The following is a 15000-nucleotide window of genomic DNA, read 5'->3' on the forward strand; positions in this document are numbered from 1 at the left end:
GTATATGTACACGTATATGCATAGATATATATATAGATATAGATCTATATGCATACATGTATATGTATACATATGTGTAGATGTATATATATATAGATGTACATGTAATATGTACACATATATACATATATATACATGCATACAGATATCTATACATATATACACCCATCACACACAAACACATGCACACAGACACACACATTAGTCATTTGTTTTCTTATTCAAAACTACGTCAAAAGTACTGAAGGGATCTTTATGAAATTTGGAAATTATATTCTATGTATAACGGCCATAACTCCCATGAAAATTCATATATTTTTGATGTTGATGAAATTTTAACCCGAACATAACAGATGAGCATTATTTGTAATTCAACGGTACAACAGTGTAAGACTACCCTTTCAGATATATTTACATTGTGATTTCTGCAATGTGGTGCATAAATTGTCAAGTAAATGAGACGCATCTTTGCCTCCACTGATTCACTTGCAAAGTGTTGAGTAAAATTATTTCGTTGCAGACCTCCTTTGGGTCTTTTTATTATCACTGCGACACACATAGTCCCCAGTTGGTAACATTGATTTCAAGGCCCTCCTAGATCAGAGACTGGCATTCCACTTAATGTCTATGTTCCATGCTGGCATGGATTGGAGAGTTATTATTGTAGAAATATGGTATCGTAGCTACTAACAGTTGAGGGTTGCGTAGTCTAGACGGCGTTTTTAGATTTCATTATTCTCTTTAACCCGGGCAAAGCCGGGTTTTTCTGCTAGTATATATATATATATATATATATATATATATATATATATATATATATAGCAGGCTTCTTTCAGTTTCCATTTACCAAATCCACTCCCAAGGATTTGGTCAGCCCAAGGCTATAGTAGATGACAGTTTCCCAGGGTGCTGTGTTGTCAAACCATGTGGTTGGGAAGCAAGCTTCTTACCACACAGCCATATCTGTGCCTATCTATTATTTATTATTTTTCCCTATTTTGTTCACCAGTTTTCTCTTAATTTGTTTTTGTTAGTTCTACCCCTGGACTTGTTCACTTTTCTCACTTCATGTGCATCACTAATTTTCATCCCTCAATTTTTTTCCCTAGTGTTTTATTGTACCTATTTTCTCATCCCTTGTTCGTAACCACCCATCACATTGTTCTTACCTTCCTTTTTGCCTTATACAAGCATCCATTCTCACCTGCTCAATTTCAGGTTTTACTCATACACAGTTAACAATAACACACACACACCAACACTTCACCGCCCCCCCCCCACTAACTCATCCCACTATACTTCCATACTTGCACATTCATCACAAAACCACACACATAACACTCCGCCCTTATGTCCATCTTAAAACACAGATATTCTCCTATTGAGGCACACACCATCCCTTTCTTCCAAGTAACTATCATTATTCTGAACCACTGAGCCCCCAGAAACAGCTGTTGGACTTGTAAAACTCTACGCATTTAACTTCTGATATCATTTATATTCAGGAAGTCAGACTATTTTATATCCATACACACACATTTTTTTCTATTAAATGTATTTAATATTCTGTGTAAATCAACTCACCTAACTTATTTGTCATTACATTTACTCAAATAGATATATACATGTGTAGAGAGAGAGATAATATAAGTATGTGCATGCATATTTGTGTTGGAGGAGTTGTGTGTGGGATCGTCTTCATTTGTACAAAATTGTTGATGCTCAATGGTTTTATTGATTTTAATTATGAAAACAAGAAAATTAAAATTGACTTATTTGATGAACAATTTTGTGATTATGACAAGGGCATCTACAAATAGAAAACAGCCTTAGCAAGACTTTTTGAAACCCATGCTCGCAGGGAATATTCAATACACAAAATCCAATGAGAATAACAACAATGATGATATATACACACATATACATTTGCATATACATCAGTATATGTTATATCGTTTATTTATACATTTTTCATTTATATATATAATATATATATATATATATATATATATATATATATATATATATATATATATATTATTAAATAGTGCAATACAGTAGTATTGCTTCCCAGTAAAACAAAGAACCCTCAGCTTAAAGTATAAATATAGGATAGTGGTACAACAATGTGCCAATATTTACTTCAAATAGCAGTTGATAATATACGACGCTATAGTAAAGCTTCACTCTGTATATATATATATATATACTGGCAAAGATGTCTGCAGGCGGCGAACATAAAAAATTTCATCTTACCTGTAGGAAGAACATTAAATAAATGTACAACCCAGATGTGGATAATCTAGGACCTAAGTTTCATCGTATATTATCAACTGCTATTTCCAGTAAATATTGGGGCATTGTTGTACCACTATCCTATGTTTATATATATATATATATATATAAATAAATAATCAAAGGTGCAGAAACGATGTACTCTGAAGGTAACATAACCCAAGGGTAGAGTAAGAAAATCCATGAATCAGGTACTCCAAATGAGTTGGAAGGATGTTGAGGGTTTGTGTGAGTGTGTGGTAAAGAGTCAGATCACATAATTGAACATTAAAAATAATAATAATAATCTCTTGGAGATTAAAATGGCTACATATGATGTCCAGCAATGAGAAAAACTTGTTGAGTTTTCCTATACAAGTGAAAGATCAATTATTCAAACTCAGAGAAAATACTGGCAACATTTGACTGTCAGAGTATCTCCTAGTAATAACATGATTTGGAACCTAATCGCCTGGTTTGAAAGAACTGTTTCAATCAGTGATCTTCTGGGAAGAGGTCCTAAGTGCATTGTAGGCACTGATGCAGTGGTAGAAGCTGTACAACAGAGTGTCTTTGATGATCCATCAGCCTCTACATGTCTTCACTCTACTCAAATAAGCATTGCCAAAACATTGCTTCAGAAGATTCTGAAACTGGATCTTAAAATGTTTCCATCCGAATAAAATAATTAAAAAATTGAAAAACAAAACCATGTGTCTGTACATATAAATATATGTATATCGAAACGCCAGTGTTAAAACGGGGGTAGCTGATGAAGAAGAATGTTCTCTATGTGGCTTGTGTGTTTTCTCGTCTACGTTTTGTTTGCAATGTCCTGTACCCAGATATGCACCTATACATACAGGTGGATGTCGGTATGCACATACCTGTATGTATATATGCATATACTCATTTACTATTTATATATATATATATATATATAAATCACTCATTGTAACAAAAATATTAAACATTCTATACTTTTGTGTCTTTTCTAACTTTCTTTAGATTTTAATCATAATTTTTATTTGTATGGACTCCTAACCTCTTTTCAACTATATATATATGTGTATATATAGTCAATAAAACACATCTCAGAAAAGAAGCATAATCAAAAGAATAGAGCAGTAATTATTACAACAGAAATTTAAATTTTGGACATAGAGTTACCAAAGGTTTCATATCCACAAAGCCAAAGCTTTGTGGACAGCTCGTCAGATCCAATATTTCTAGTAGGTAGCACTTGAAGTGGAAACATTTACAAAAAACTTCTTTACGATTATTTAATGTGCCGGGTTTAGTATAGTCCTTACTAATTTTGGCTCTTTCTGTGATGTCATTGCACCAGGAATGCGAATATAGTCCAACCCCAAGTTTGTAAGTATATCAGATCAACCAGTACATCTTTCAAACGTCACTTCCACAACCACCAGCCATCCTTCAGAGTCCCAGGAAGATGGTATGTCATGTCCCTGGCCTGCCATGAGTGGCACTTCAAAGGTATCAGGTGGAAAATAATAGATCCTCCAGGCCCATACATTAATGGGAGAGGCTGTCGCAAAATCTGCATCATGGAGAGAGTCAAAATTTTTAAGGACTATACTAAACCCGGCATGTGAAACAGTTGTAAAGAAGTTTTTTCTAAATGTGTCCACTTCAAGCTCTACCTACTGCAAAATTGGATCCTTCCATTTGCTGGTTAGGCTTTTTTGGGTCTATAAGGGTTGCTTTATCCTCTGGTTCAGGGGTGACAACCTGTCCTCATTAACGTTTTTTATATGTTAAGACTTAAATCTCAATTTCTGAGTGTTTCCTCATATCCGCAACATAGAAAGTTTAAATCTTTTGTCTTTGTATAGTCTGATGAGTTACCCACAAGGCTTTGGTTTTGTGGATACAAAACCTTTGGTAACTCAATGTCCAAAATTTAAATTTTTGTTGTAATATATGTTTGTATATTTATATATCCATCTATACATACATATAAATTTTTATTTATTTTGCTGTAAAGAAAAAAAGGAATAGAATAGTTTCTGATGCATATTTATTTTATTCATATGTAAATGGTTACATATAAATTACATTATGGTTTCTGTCAGCATTTTGGGTGACATATATATATATATATATATATATATCATTGAAAGCATGTGTCCTGTTGAGCAAAAACATTGTTCAGACAATGTTTAATTATGTTTCTTTTTTTTTTTACAGATGCATTAACATAAGAATGAACATATACACATGTATATAGACATATTTATATATTTTATATATATATATATATGAGTGTGCTTATGCGCGAGTGTTTATGCTTATATTACATATGCTTGTATATATATATGTATATTTATATTTATATATGCTTATATATATGTATGTATATATATATATATATATATATATATATATATATATATATATATATATAATTTATTTCTGGATTGATAAAGAAACCAATGGTTTCATGTTGAAAAGATCACCACACTTATTCAAGTAAACCCACTCGAGAATATTGGTACTTGTCTCAAAAAAATGGTTTGCTTGAATAATTGTTAAGAGTTTTTAACATGAAACCATCGGTTGCCTTGTTAATCCAAAAATAAAGAACATTTATCCCCCATTGTAGCATTGAACACACTTCCTCAATGATTGATTCTAGAGTGTGTACATGTACACACACACACACACACACATATATATATATATATATATATATATATATATATATATATATATATATATATATATATATGCATGCATTTATGAATATGTGGATGTATGCAGTGGCCCCTTTCTCTTTGATTCATGCAGTGTTTAATAATATCCAACTTTACATCAATAATTTTAATAATTCAATGTTGAGATCTTTCAGAACTTGTATTTGTTCATCTGTATCAAGTAGTAAATAATTAAACCACTAAAATTCTAAAGCCTTCTTCTGTCTGATCTTTTAAACTTCATCTCCCACAGTTTCAAACCTTATATCTAGTTTTTCTTTCTTTCTTCTTTATTTTCTTTTTGCATGTACTTAGGATATCTATGAATTTTTTTTACTTCGATGACAGGCCGGTTATATTTTCTGATAACTTTAAATCTCTGTATGTTTTCCTGCATGTCTAGAATTTATTTGTTGGCAATGGAGAATTCTAATTGCGTTTAGAAATATCTAACGGAACAAAAATCTTACAATAAAACCCTAAAACAGAAAATACACGAAACCATGTATAGAATAGGATTTATTTAGACTAATTAATAAATAATTATCTAAAAAGGTATACAACTGAAAATTAAATAACAGGGTATATCGTTAGATTTTTTTACATCTGTGTATTTTATTCATTTGTAGGTTAATTTTTGTAGATGGAAACTATGTAGAATGTTATCAAATGAGGTATACCTGTAATTCAGAAGTCCCATCTTGTCACACTTGAATTGCTCTGATTCTGTTTGGGTATTATGTAAAGTGAAAACATCCATGAAATATTCAACCACTTGACATACTAATTCAATGGGTAGGTAAAGGTAAGTCATCCAGTTAAGTCATCATACATCAATGTTGTTAGGGGAGCATATGTATACATGCACATATGTGTGTGTGTGTGTATGTGTGTATACATATATATACATATATACGTGTGTATATACATATATTATGTGTGTGTAAGTGTATATATATATATATATATATATATATATATATATATATATATATATATATATATATATATATATATATATATATATACATATATATGTATGCATTTATATATATGCATATATACAAACATATACATACATATATGTGTACATATGTATATATATATATATATATATATATATATATATATATATATATATATATACACATATATGCATATATACATATACATCTATATATATATATACATACACATAAGCTTGTATATATATATATGTATATACATATATAGGTATATATATATATATATATTTATATATATACATAAGCTTATATGTATACACATACATGTGTATATGGATGTGCATTTCAACTTATGTGTACGAGTAAGAATCTAAATTCTTGTGTTAATCATCAGACTTTGGCCATGCTGGGGCACAGCCTTGTACTGTGCAACAGTTGAAAATATCTGCCCAGTATTATGACTGGTATTAGTTTTATCAAGCATGGAAAAAATGAAAGGCAAATCAACCTGGGTGGGATTTGAACTCAGATTGTAAAGAGACCTGGCCAAATACCACCAGGTATACTGACATCCACCATATATATATATATATATATATATATATATATATATATATATATATATACACACATATATACATTACATTTAGAACCTGTAATAAAATTTGTTTCATGTGCACACACACACTCAGACTTAGACATACAGGTATGCACACAGCAAATTTATGTATAGGTATTTCTGATTTGATATTAATATTATTTTAGTACTCCAGCTACTACTAACAAACACTATTGCTACTACTATTTATGATGTTATCGTAGATATATTATTATTATTATTTTTATTATTATTATTATTATTATTATTATTATGATCGTCATCATCATCATCTTTATCGTTATTACTATCATCATCATTATTAGTATGAATATGTGTGTGTATACATATATATATATATATATATATATATATGTGTGTGTGTATATATGTGGTGTGTGTGTGTATATATATACATATATATATATATATATATGTCTGTATATAATATATATATATATATGTATGTATGTGTATATGTATGTATGTGTGTTTGTGTGTGGTGTGTGTGTGTATATATATATATGTGTGTGTATATATGTTTGTCTATATATATATATATATATATATATACACACACAAACATATATATGTATATATAAATATGTATATATACATATATATATATATATATATATATATATATATATATATATGTGTATATGTAATATATGATACATACAAACACACATATATATAAATGTGTGTTTGCATATATACATATATATACCAGCGCTATTAAAGCCTATTATCCTATAAGCCAGAGCCAGGAGGCAGATTGAAATTCCATGTAGTTTGAGAGAATAATTTCTTTGCGACTAAAATGGTTAAAAGATTCATCATTGCTTAGTGTTTTTATGGATTTATACATCTCTTCCACGAGATGTGATCAAAAATTCAGCCATTCTATTCCAATAATTACTGCTATCACACAGAAAAATGTCTTTTCATATAAAATTCTATTGGTTCATTAAAAGTTAAGCCCATCAAGAAAATTATGTGGCTTAAGATTTTTTTCTTGAGATTCTACTGTTTTTTTTTTCTTTTTATTATTTTTTCTTTTTCTTTTTCCTTTCTTTTTTTGTTCAATTCTGCATTTTATTTTGCTGCTTAATGAATTTTTTAAAACTTTTTAATCTTGGTACTTGAATTTTGGTACTCAGATCTTCGTACTCAAGTCATTATCTTCAATTAAATCAGCTTAATTTCTTTCTCTTCTTTTCTATGTTTCTTCTTCTTCTTCTTCATATTTTCTCCCAAATTTTGGATTTACTTTGATTTTTGTTTATGTTTATATTTTTTTTATCTTATTTTATTTTTGCCTTTTCAGCAATCTTTTGAAGACTTAATTTCAGTCAAAATTATGTATTGTTCTAATATTCGTTCTTCCTCTTCGATGCACTTCCCAGTGACAGACAATTCCACTCAAAATATTTCACAGAATATAATAATAATAATAATAATAATAATAATAATAATAATAATAAATCTTTTTTTAAATAATATAAAAAAAAAATTGAAAGGGAGAGGAAAAAAATCACTCTTAAAATGTATTTGATTTTTCCATTAAGTGAAAAAATGCACAATTTCTACATTTAATCAAAATTTACTACAAAATTATTGATTGAATTTTTTTTCCCTCTCTCTCATTCTCTCTCTCACTCTCACTTTCCCTCTTTCTCTCTCTCTTTCTTTCTCTCTTTCTTTTGTAGTAAGGGATTGGCTTATGGCCTGCTGCTGTCCAGCTATAAATGATATGGAATAAAATCAGATATAGAAAAACCAGCAGTAAGGCTTGTCAGTCTACCATTTGACCACAAACCAATTCTGTTACCATAGTTGAGAGTCATGCATCATTATTAATTGACATACTTAACATGTCAAAAAAATGAACAGCTTTGATGTTTAAAGGACAGTATTTGATTCACTATGGCGTTTTCACAATTTCCCTTAGCACTTCCATTTAGTATTTGACACTTTTATGAAGTTGTTTTAAGCTTACATGAGCTTGTCATAGTTTGAAGGTTTTCACTTCAGTAATTTCACAAACACAGTTTTCCCCGGCTTTCATCTTTTAGTCTTTGGTGTTTTCAAATTATTCTTTATTCTTTGTTCCAAGAAATGCCAGAACATGTTAGCCCTGAAAAGAAAATAAGGTTTCTAAAATTGATAATTTTATTTCATCTGTAATAAATTAATACAGAAATGCAAACATGCAAGTAAAAGAAAAATGTATACACACACACACACACATGCATATATACATATACACAGACATATTCATATATGTATATGTGTATACATAACAAGTATGTATGCCTGTATGGAACACGAATGTTAAATGATGTTGATGATGATGATGCATGTATATGTATATGTATATATATATATATATATATATATATATATATATATATATATATACATATATATTCATACATACATACATATATGTATATATGTATATATGTATACATACATATATATATATATGTATACATAAATATATGTAAAAATATATATATATATATATATATATATATGTATATATATATATATATATATGTATATATATATATATATATATATATATATATATATATATATATATATATATATATATACACATGCATACATACATACATATATGCAGACATGTATATGTGTACACAGATGCATTTATACAAATACATATGCACACAGATACACACATGTATCAATCAGAACATGCAAATATATGTATGTACATACTCACACATACACACAATCATGCATGCAAAGATACTTTAATTGTAGATGAGAACATAAGTAAATAACTCCATTTACAAACATAAATTTACATATATATTTACATATATATATATATATATAGATATGATATAGATATAGATATATAGATATATAAATATATATATATATATATATATATATATATATATATATATATATATATATATATATATATATATATATATATATATATATATATATATATATATATATATATATATATATATATATATATATATATATATATATATATATATATATATATATATATATATATGTGTGTGTGTGTGTGTGTGTATGTATATACATATGTCAGTGGCATATAAAAAAGCAAGAATATACTGAATATTTTTACGAGGTAAAATTTGAATATGGTTTTATAAAATTATCATTACAATATTCATGCAGTATTGCTGAAAATATGAAATAAATGGAAATAACAATGTAAAAGTATATTTTATATATATATATATATATATATATATGTATATATATTCTTTTATTCCTTTATCCTTTTATTCTTTCAGTGCTTTCAGCTATTGCAGTGTAGACATTCTGGAAAACTGCCTCCAAGGGTTTTAGCTGATTATATTGATGCCCATGTTTTATCTGCTGCTTAATTTAACAACCTCAGAAGAAGGACAGGCAAATTTGACCTTAGTGGGCTTTAAAACTAAGTATATAAAGGGATGTAAGGGAATATACCACAAGGTATTCCGATTGATGCTTCACTACCAACACTACCTTCCTCAGGACAATATCTGTCTATCTATCTTTCTTTCTCTCTCTTTCTTGGTCTCTCTCCCTCTTTCTCTCTCTGTTTTTGTCATTCTCTCTCTTATTATATACACTTATATGTGCGTGTTTAAAGACATACAGATAGATCCATACATACATACATGCATACATGCATAGACTGATAGATAGACAGATAGAGAGACAAAAAGATAGACATATGGAAAAATAAATAGATAGAGAGAAAGTCAAAGCTATATAACGATATATATTCTTTTATTCTTTTTATCTTTTATTTGTTTCAGTCATTTAACTGTGGCCATGCTGGAGCACCGCCTTTAGTCGAACAAATCAACCCCAGGACTTATTCTTTGTAAGCTTAGTACATATTATATCCGTCTCTATTGCCGAATTGCTAAGTTATGGGGACATAAATACACCAACATTGATTGTGAAGCAATGGTGGGGGGGACAAGCACAGAAACACAAACATATACATATATATATATATATATAGATAGATAGATAGATAGATAGATAGGTAGATAGATAGATAGATAGATAGATAGATATAGATGTATACGACAGGCTTTTTTCAGTTTCCATCTTACAAATCCACTTACAAGGCAGGTGGCACATAAAAAACACCTTTTTGAGCGTGGCCGTTGCCAGCACTGTGTGACTGGCCCTCGTGCCAGTAGCACGTAAAAGCACCCATTACACTCTCAGAGTGGCAGAGTGGTTGGCGTTAGGAAGGACATCCATCCAGCTGTAGAAACTCTGCCAGATCAGATTGGAGCCTGGTGCAGCCTTCTGGTTCGCCAGTCCTTAGTCAAACCATCCAACCCATGCTAGCATGGAAAGCGGACGTTAAATGATGATGATGATGATGATGACATATATTATATAGGTACATACGTATATAATGTGTGTGTGTGTGTACATATATGATGGCAGCAATGGTTGTTTCTCCTAATCCAAGAAAGACGGTTTAGCAATTTCAAGCTGAACAAACCTGCTCAGATGATTCGTTTGAAGTGATCAAATGTATGTGTTTGTACAATAGCTGACTCCCTCCATCAAATTGACATTGCCTGAACAGTGTACTACATGTGAGGTGTCGAAGTGATGGTGGAGCAACATGAGATGAAGTCTTTTGCTCACACAACACAATACAACACCTGGCACAGGAATTGAAACCATGATCCTGAGCGCAACTCTCTACCCACTAGGCCATGTGCCCTCACATACAAACACACACACACTTATACACACACACACACACAAAGGCAGCGAGCTAGCAGGAACGTTAGCACGGCAGGCGAAATGCTTAGCGGTATTTCGTCTACCGTTACGTTCTGAGTTCAAACTCCGTCAAGGTCGACTTTGCCTTTCATCCTTTCGGGGGCGATTAAATAAGTACCAGTTACGCACTGGGGTCGATATAATCGACTTAATCCGTTTGTCTGTCCTTGTTTGTCCCCTCTGTGTGTAGACCCTTGTGGGCAGTAAAGAAATAACACACACACTCTTTATACAGATATATAAGCATATATACATATGTATGCTCACACTCACACACACATGCATACACACACAACACACGCACACACACACACACACACACACATATTGTGAAACATACAAATGAACATTTACAATATATTACTAATAATCTTTTCTGTGAAGTGTATGTTAAGGTCACCTTTCCATATAACAATAAAAATTTCTCTTGTGATATTGATGATACTTATAATAAAAATAAGAACCATCCAAGAACTGAAGAATTATCAGAGAAGAGCACTAAAAATTTTGGGACAAGTTCAACAGACCTGCAATGATTGTGACCAGAGGCGAGTAATAAAAGCCAACCAAGTGATTCAAAATATGAAATTATCCAAACTGGTCTTGAAACCTATTCTGTGAACTTAGTTTTAAGCATTTAAGCATGCACAAGAGGGTATAACTTAACAGATTTCGGTAACATAAGAATTCATTTGAATTTAAGCTAATTATAATTGTTCTTTAGCAAGGCTATTGCTGCAAAGTGTAATATGCTGATATTTGACATTAATAGTACGTTTGAGTCAAGTTTAATATGATATTCGATTAATATTAATGCATATGTGAGTATATAATGTTAATGTGTACGGATACACACACACACACACACGCACGCACACACACGCACACACACACACACACAATCCAAATTAGAAGATGAAGAAATAGGCTAGTGCATCTACATAAATGTATACATTTACATATATGTATGTAATATATATGCATATATAAATGTGTGTGTGTGTGTGTGTGTGTGTGTGTCTATATGTATATTTGCTTGTGTATATATATGTGTGTGTATGTGTATGTATATATATATGTGTGTATGTATATATGTATATTATATATATATATATATATATATATATACATATATATATATATATACATATATATATATATATATATATATACACATACATATATATATATATATATATATATATATATATATATATACACATACATATATATATATATATATATATATATATATATATATATATACACATATATATATATATATATATATATATATATATATATATATATATATACACATACATATATATATATATATATATATATATATATATATATATATATATATATATATGCATATATATATGTATGTATATGTATATGCATATATGTATATATATGGTTGTCTGTATGTATGCATATATGTAGAGTACATAAATACATATATATATATGTGCATATATATATATATATATATATATATATGCACACACAGTTATGTAGATATATTTCTAGTTAGAAAATTAATTGAAACTTCTTCCATGTGATATATTAATCAGTTTTGACTGGATTAAAGCTTAATTCCTTAATATAATGTCGGTTTCTGTAAGAATGCTTTAAACAACTAATCTAAAATATTTGTGGTAAGTTTCCAATGTAAAAATCTTGTTTATTTACATTTACACAATCATGTTTATTAAAAGAAATCAAAACCTGAAGCTGATATGATGCTGGGAGCTGTAAACAGGAAAAACAATTCACAGGCCAAAGATGCTGTCAGTTTTCTGAAAGACACACTGATATGACAGATCTAGAGAGGCTACACACACACACACACACACTCTTTCTCACTTACATACACACACATCTATCCATTCTTCTATTCATCAGTTCATCCTGCCAGCCAGCCAGCCATGCATACATTCCTACCTACCGCTCTACCTATCTACCTACCTACATCCATCCATTCACACACACACACACATATGTACATTAGAATGAAAGAATAAGCCAGCAAAACATGTGGTATAATTTTAGAGCATGTAATTTAAAATCCAAACATAAATGCTGAGTTGTTAGAATAAATAATAGATTAAGAAGTCACTCATAATGTCTTTTAAAACTGATTCTAGAATAGCTGTGCATTTTGTGCATATCTCATTGAGTAAAGATTTCAATATAAAAGCCAACTATTCCATCTTCAGAGAGGAAGGGTTAAGGAATATCCTGAATAAAGGATATTAGCAGTTACCAGTTCCATAGTTGAAGAATTATTGACCCCAAAAGGATGAAAGGCAAAGTCAACCTTTGAGAGTTAACGAAATAATGTTGGTTCCTGACATGTAAGATGAACTCAGAACAGAAACATTCATGATGGACAAATTGTATATAAGCTTACGCAGTTACTAGTGGTCAACATATCTGCCATAAGGCAATAACAGATATAACAGCAGATGAAAAGGCAAGTTAATAACAAATGACAAACCACCATTTTGATTATCTATAGCAATATATGGATTAACTATTCCTATGTTAATCATCTCCAATAACAGCGAGGAGATCTATTTAATGACCATTGAGTCATCTATCTAGACAAGATAGAATCATATCTTCAATGTTAGTCTCACTTTTTGATACCAGATGGATAAGCAAATGAAACAATAGTTAATCCATACAGTACTCCATACTTGAGAACAGACAAGCGAAATGTTTATCTTGCATTTGTGTGTTAAACTACGTGCACTTTCATTTGCTGTTCTCTTGATAGAATAGCCTCATAGCTTATGATATACATCACCAATCAAATGTTTGCGTTGCAAGTTTATACATTGTTTCCTATAATGAAGTTTACCATTCTGAATTTCAACCTATAGGGAATTAACTTTGATTTCGTTTTCTTTTCTCTTTTTTTTTTATTCTTCATCTTTATAAATCTTTATAAATATATTGAAAATATACTAGGGTGAGCTCTTTGAGAATGCTTTGAGCAAACTCAGTATATTCAGTGCAGAAACTCATACATGAACACCAGTGCAATATTAGATATATACATACATACATACATACATACATACATACATACATACATACATACATACATACATACATACATACATACATACATACATACATTTATTTATTTATGAGTGTGTATATATATATATATATATATATATATATATATATATATATATATATATATATATATATACTTATGAGTGTGTATGTATATATATATATGTATATTTCTTCCGTATGTCCACTCTGGTATCGTTTGTTCGTTCAAAGTCCTAACCCTCAACAAATTTTATATTTTAAAAATTTCTGGATACTGCTGTCTTATGAAGTTTTCCTGTCTTGTCATTAAAAGCACAAAACAGGGAGTAATATCACAGTCGACAACTGAGGAGGGGTTACACATCTTTCAGCATTTTGTCCTGTACTCATCTTTCATTGTATGTTTACATATTTCTCACTCGTTGGTGATGTCCTGTTCATAATGTGTATTTTTTCATTCATATATATATATATATATATATATATATAAACAAATAGTAAATGAGTATATGCATATATACGTACAGGTATGTGC

General features: G+C 29.7%; 1 protein-coding gene across 5 annotated transcripts in view; it reads right to left on the reverse strand.

The window, feature by feature from the left end:
• Positions 1–8245: 8245 nt before the first annotated feature.
• LOC106877753 (protocadherin-18) overlaps positions 8246–15000 on the reverse strand; it is a 210011-nt gene continuing 203256 nt past the window's right edge. For all 5 annotated transcript variants that reach the window (XM_052973116.2, XM_089362767.1, XM_089362768.1 and 2 more), the window contains exon 4: positions 8246–8697. In XM_052973116.2, the coding sequence (XP_052829076.1) occupies positions 8660–8697 (38 nt within the window). In that variant the 3' untranslated portion in view covers positions 8246–8659. The remainder of the gene's footprint in view (positions 8698–15000) is intronic.

The sequence above is a fragment of the Octopus bimaculoides genome, chromosome 14, assembly GCF_046866305.1.
Source record: "Octopus bimaculoides isolate indiv1 chromosome 14, ASM4686630v1, whole genome shotgun sequence".
In the NCBI taxonomy this organism is placed as follows: Eukaryota; Metazoa; Mollusca; class Cephalopoda; order Octopoda; family Octopodidae; genus Octopus; species Octopus bimaculoides.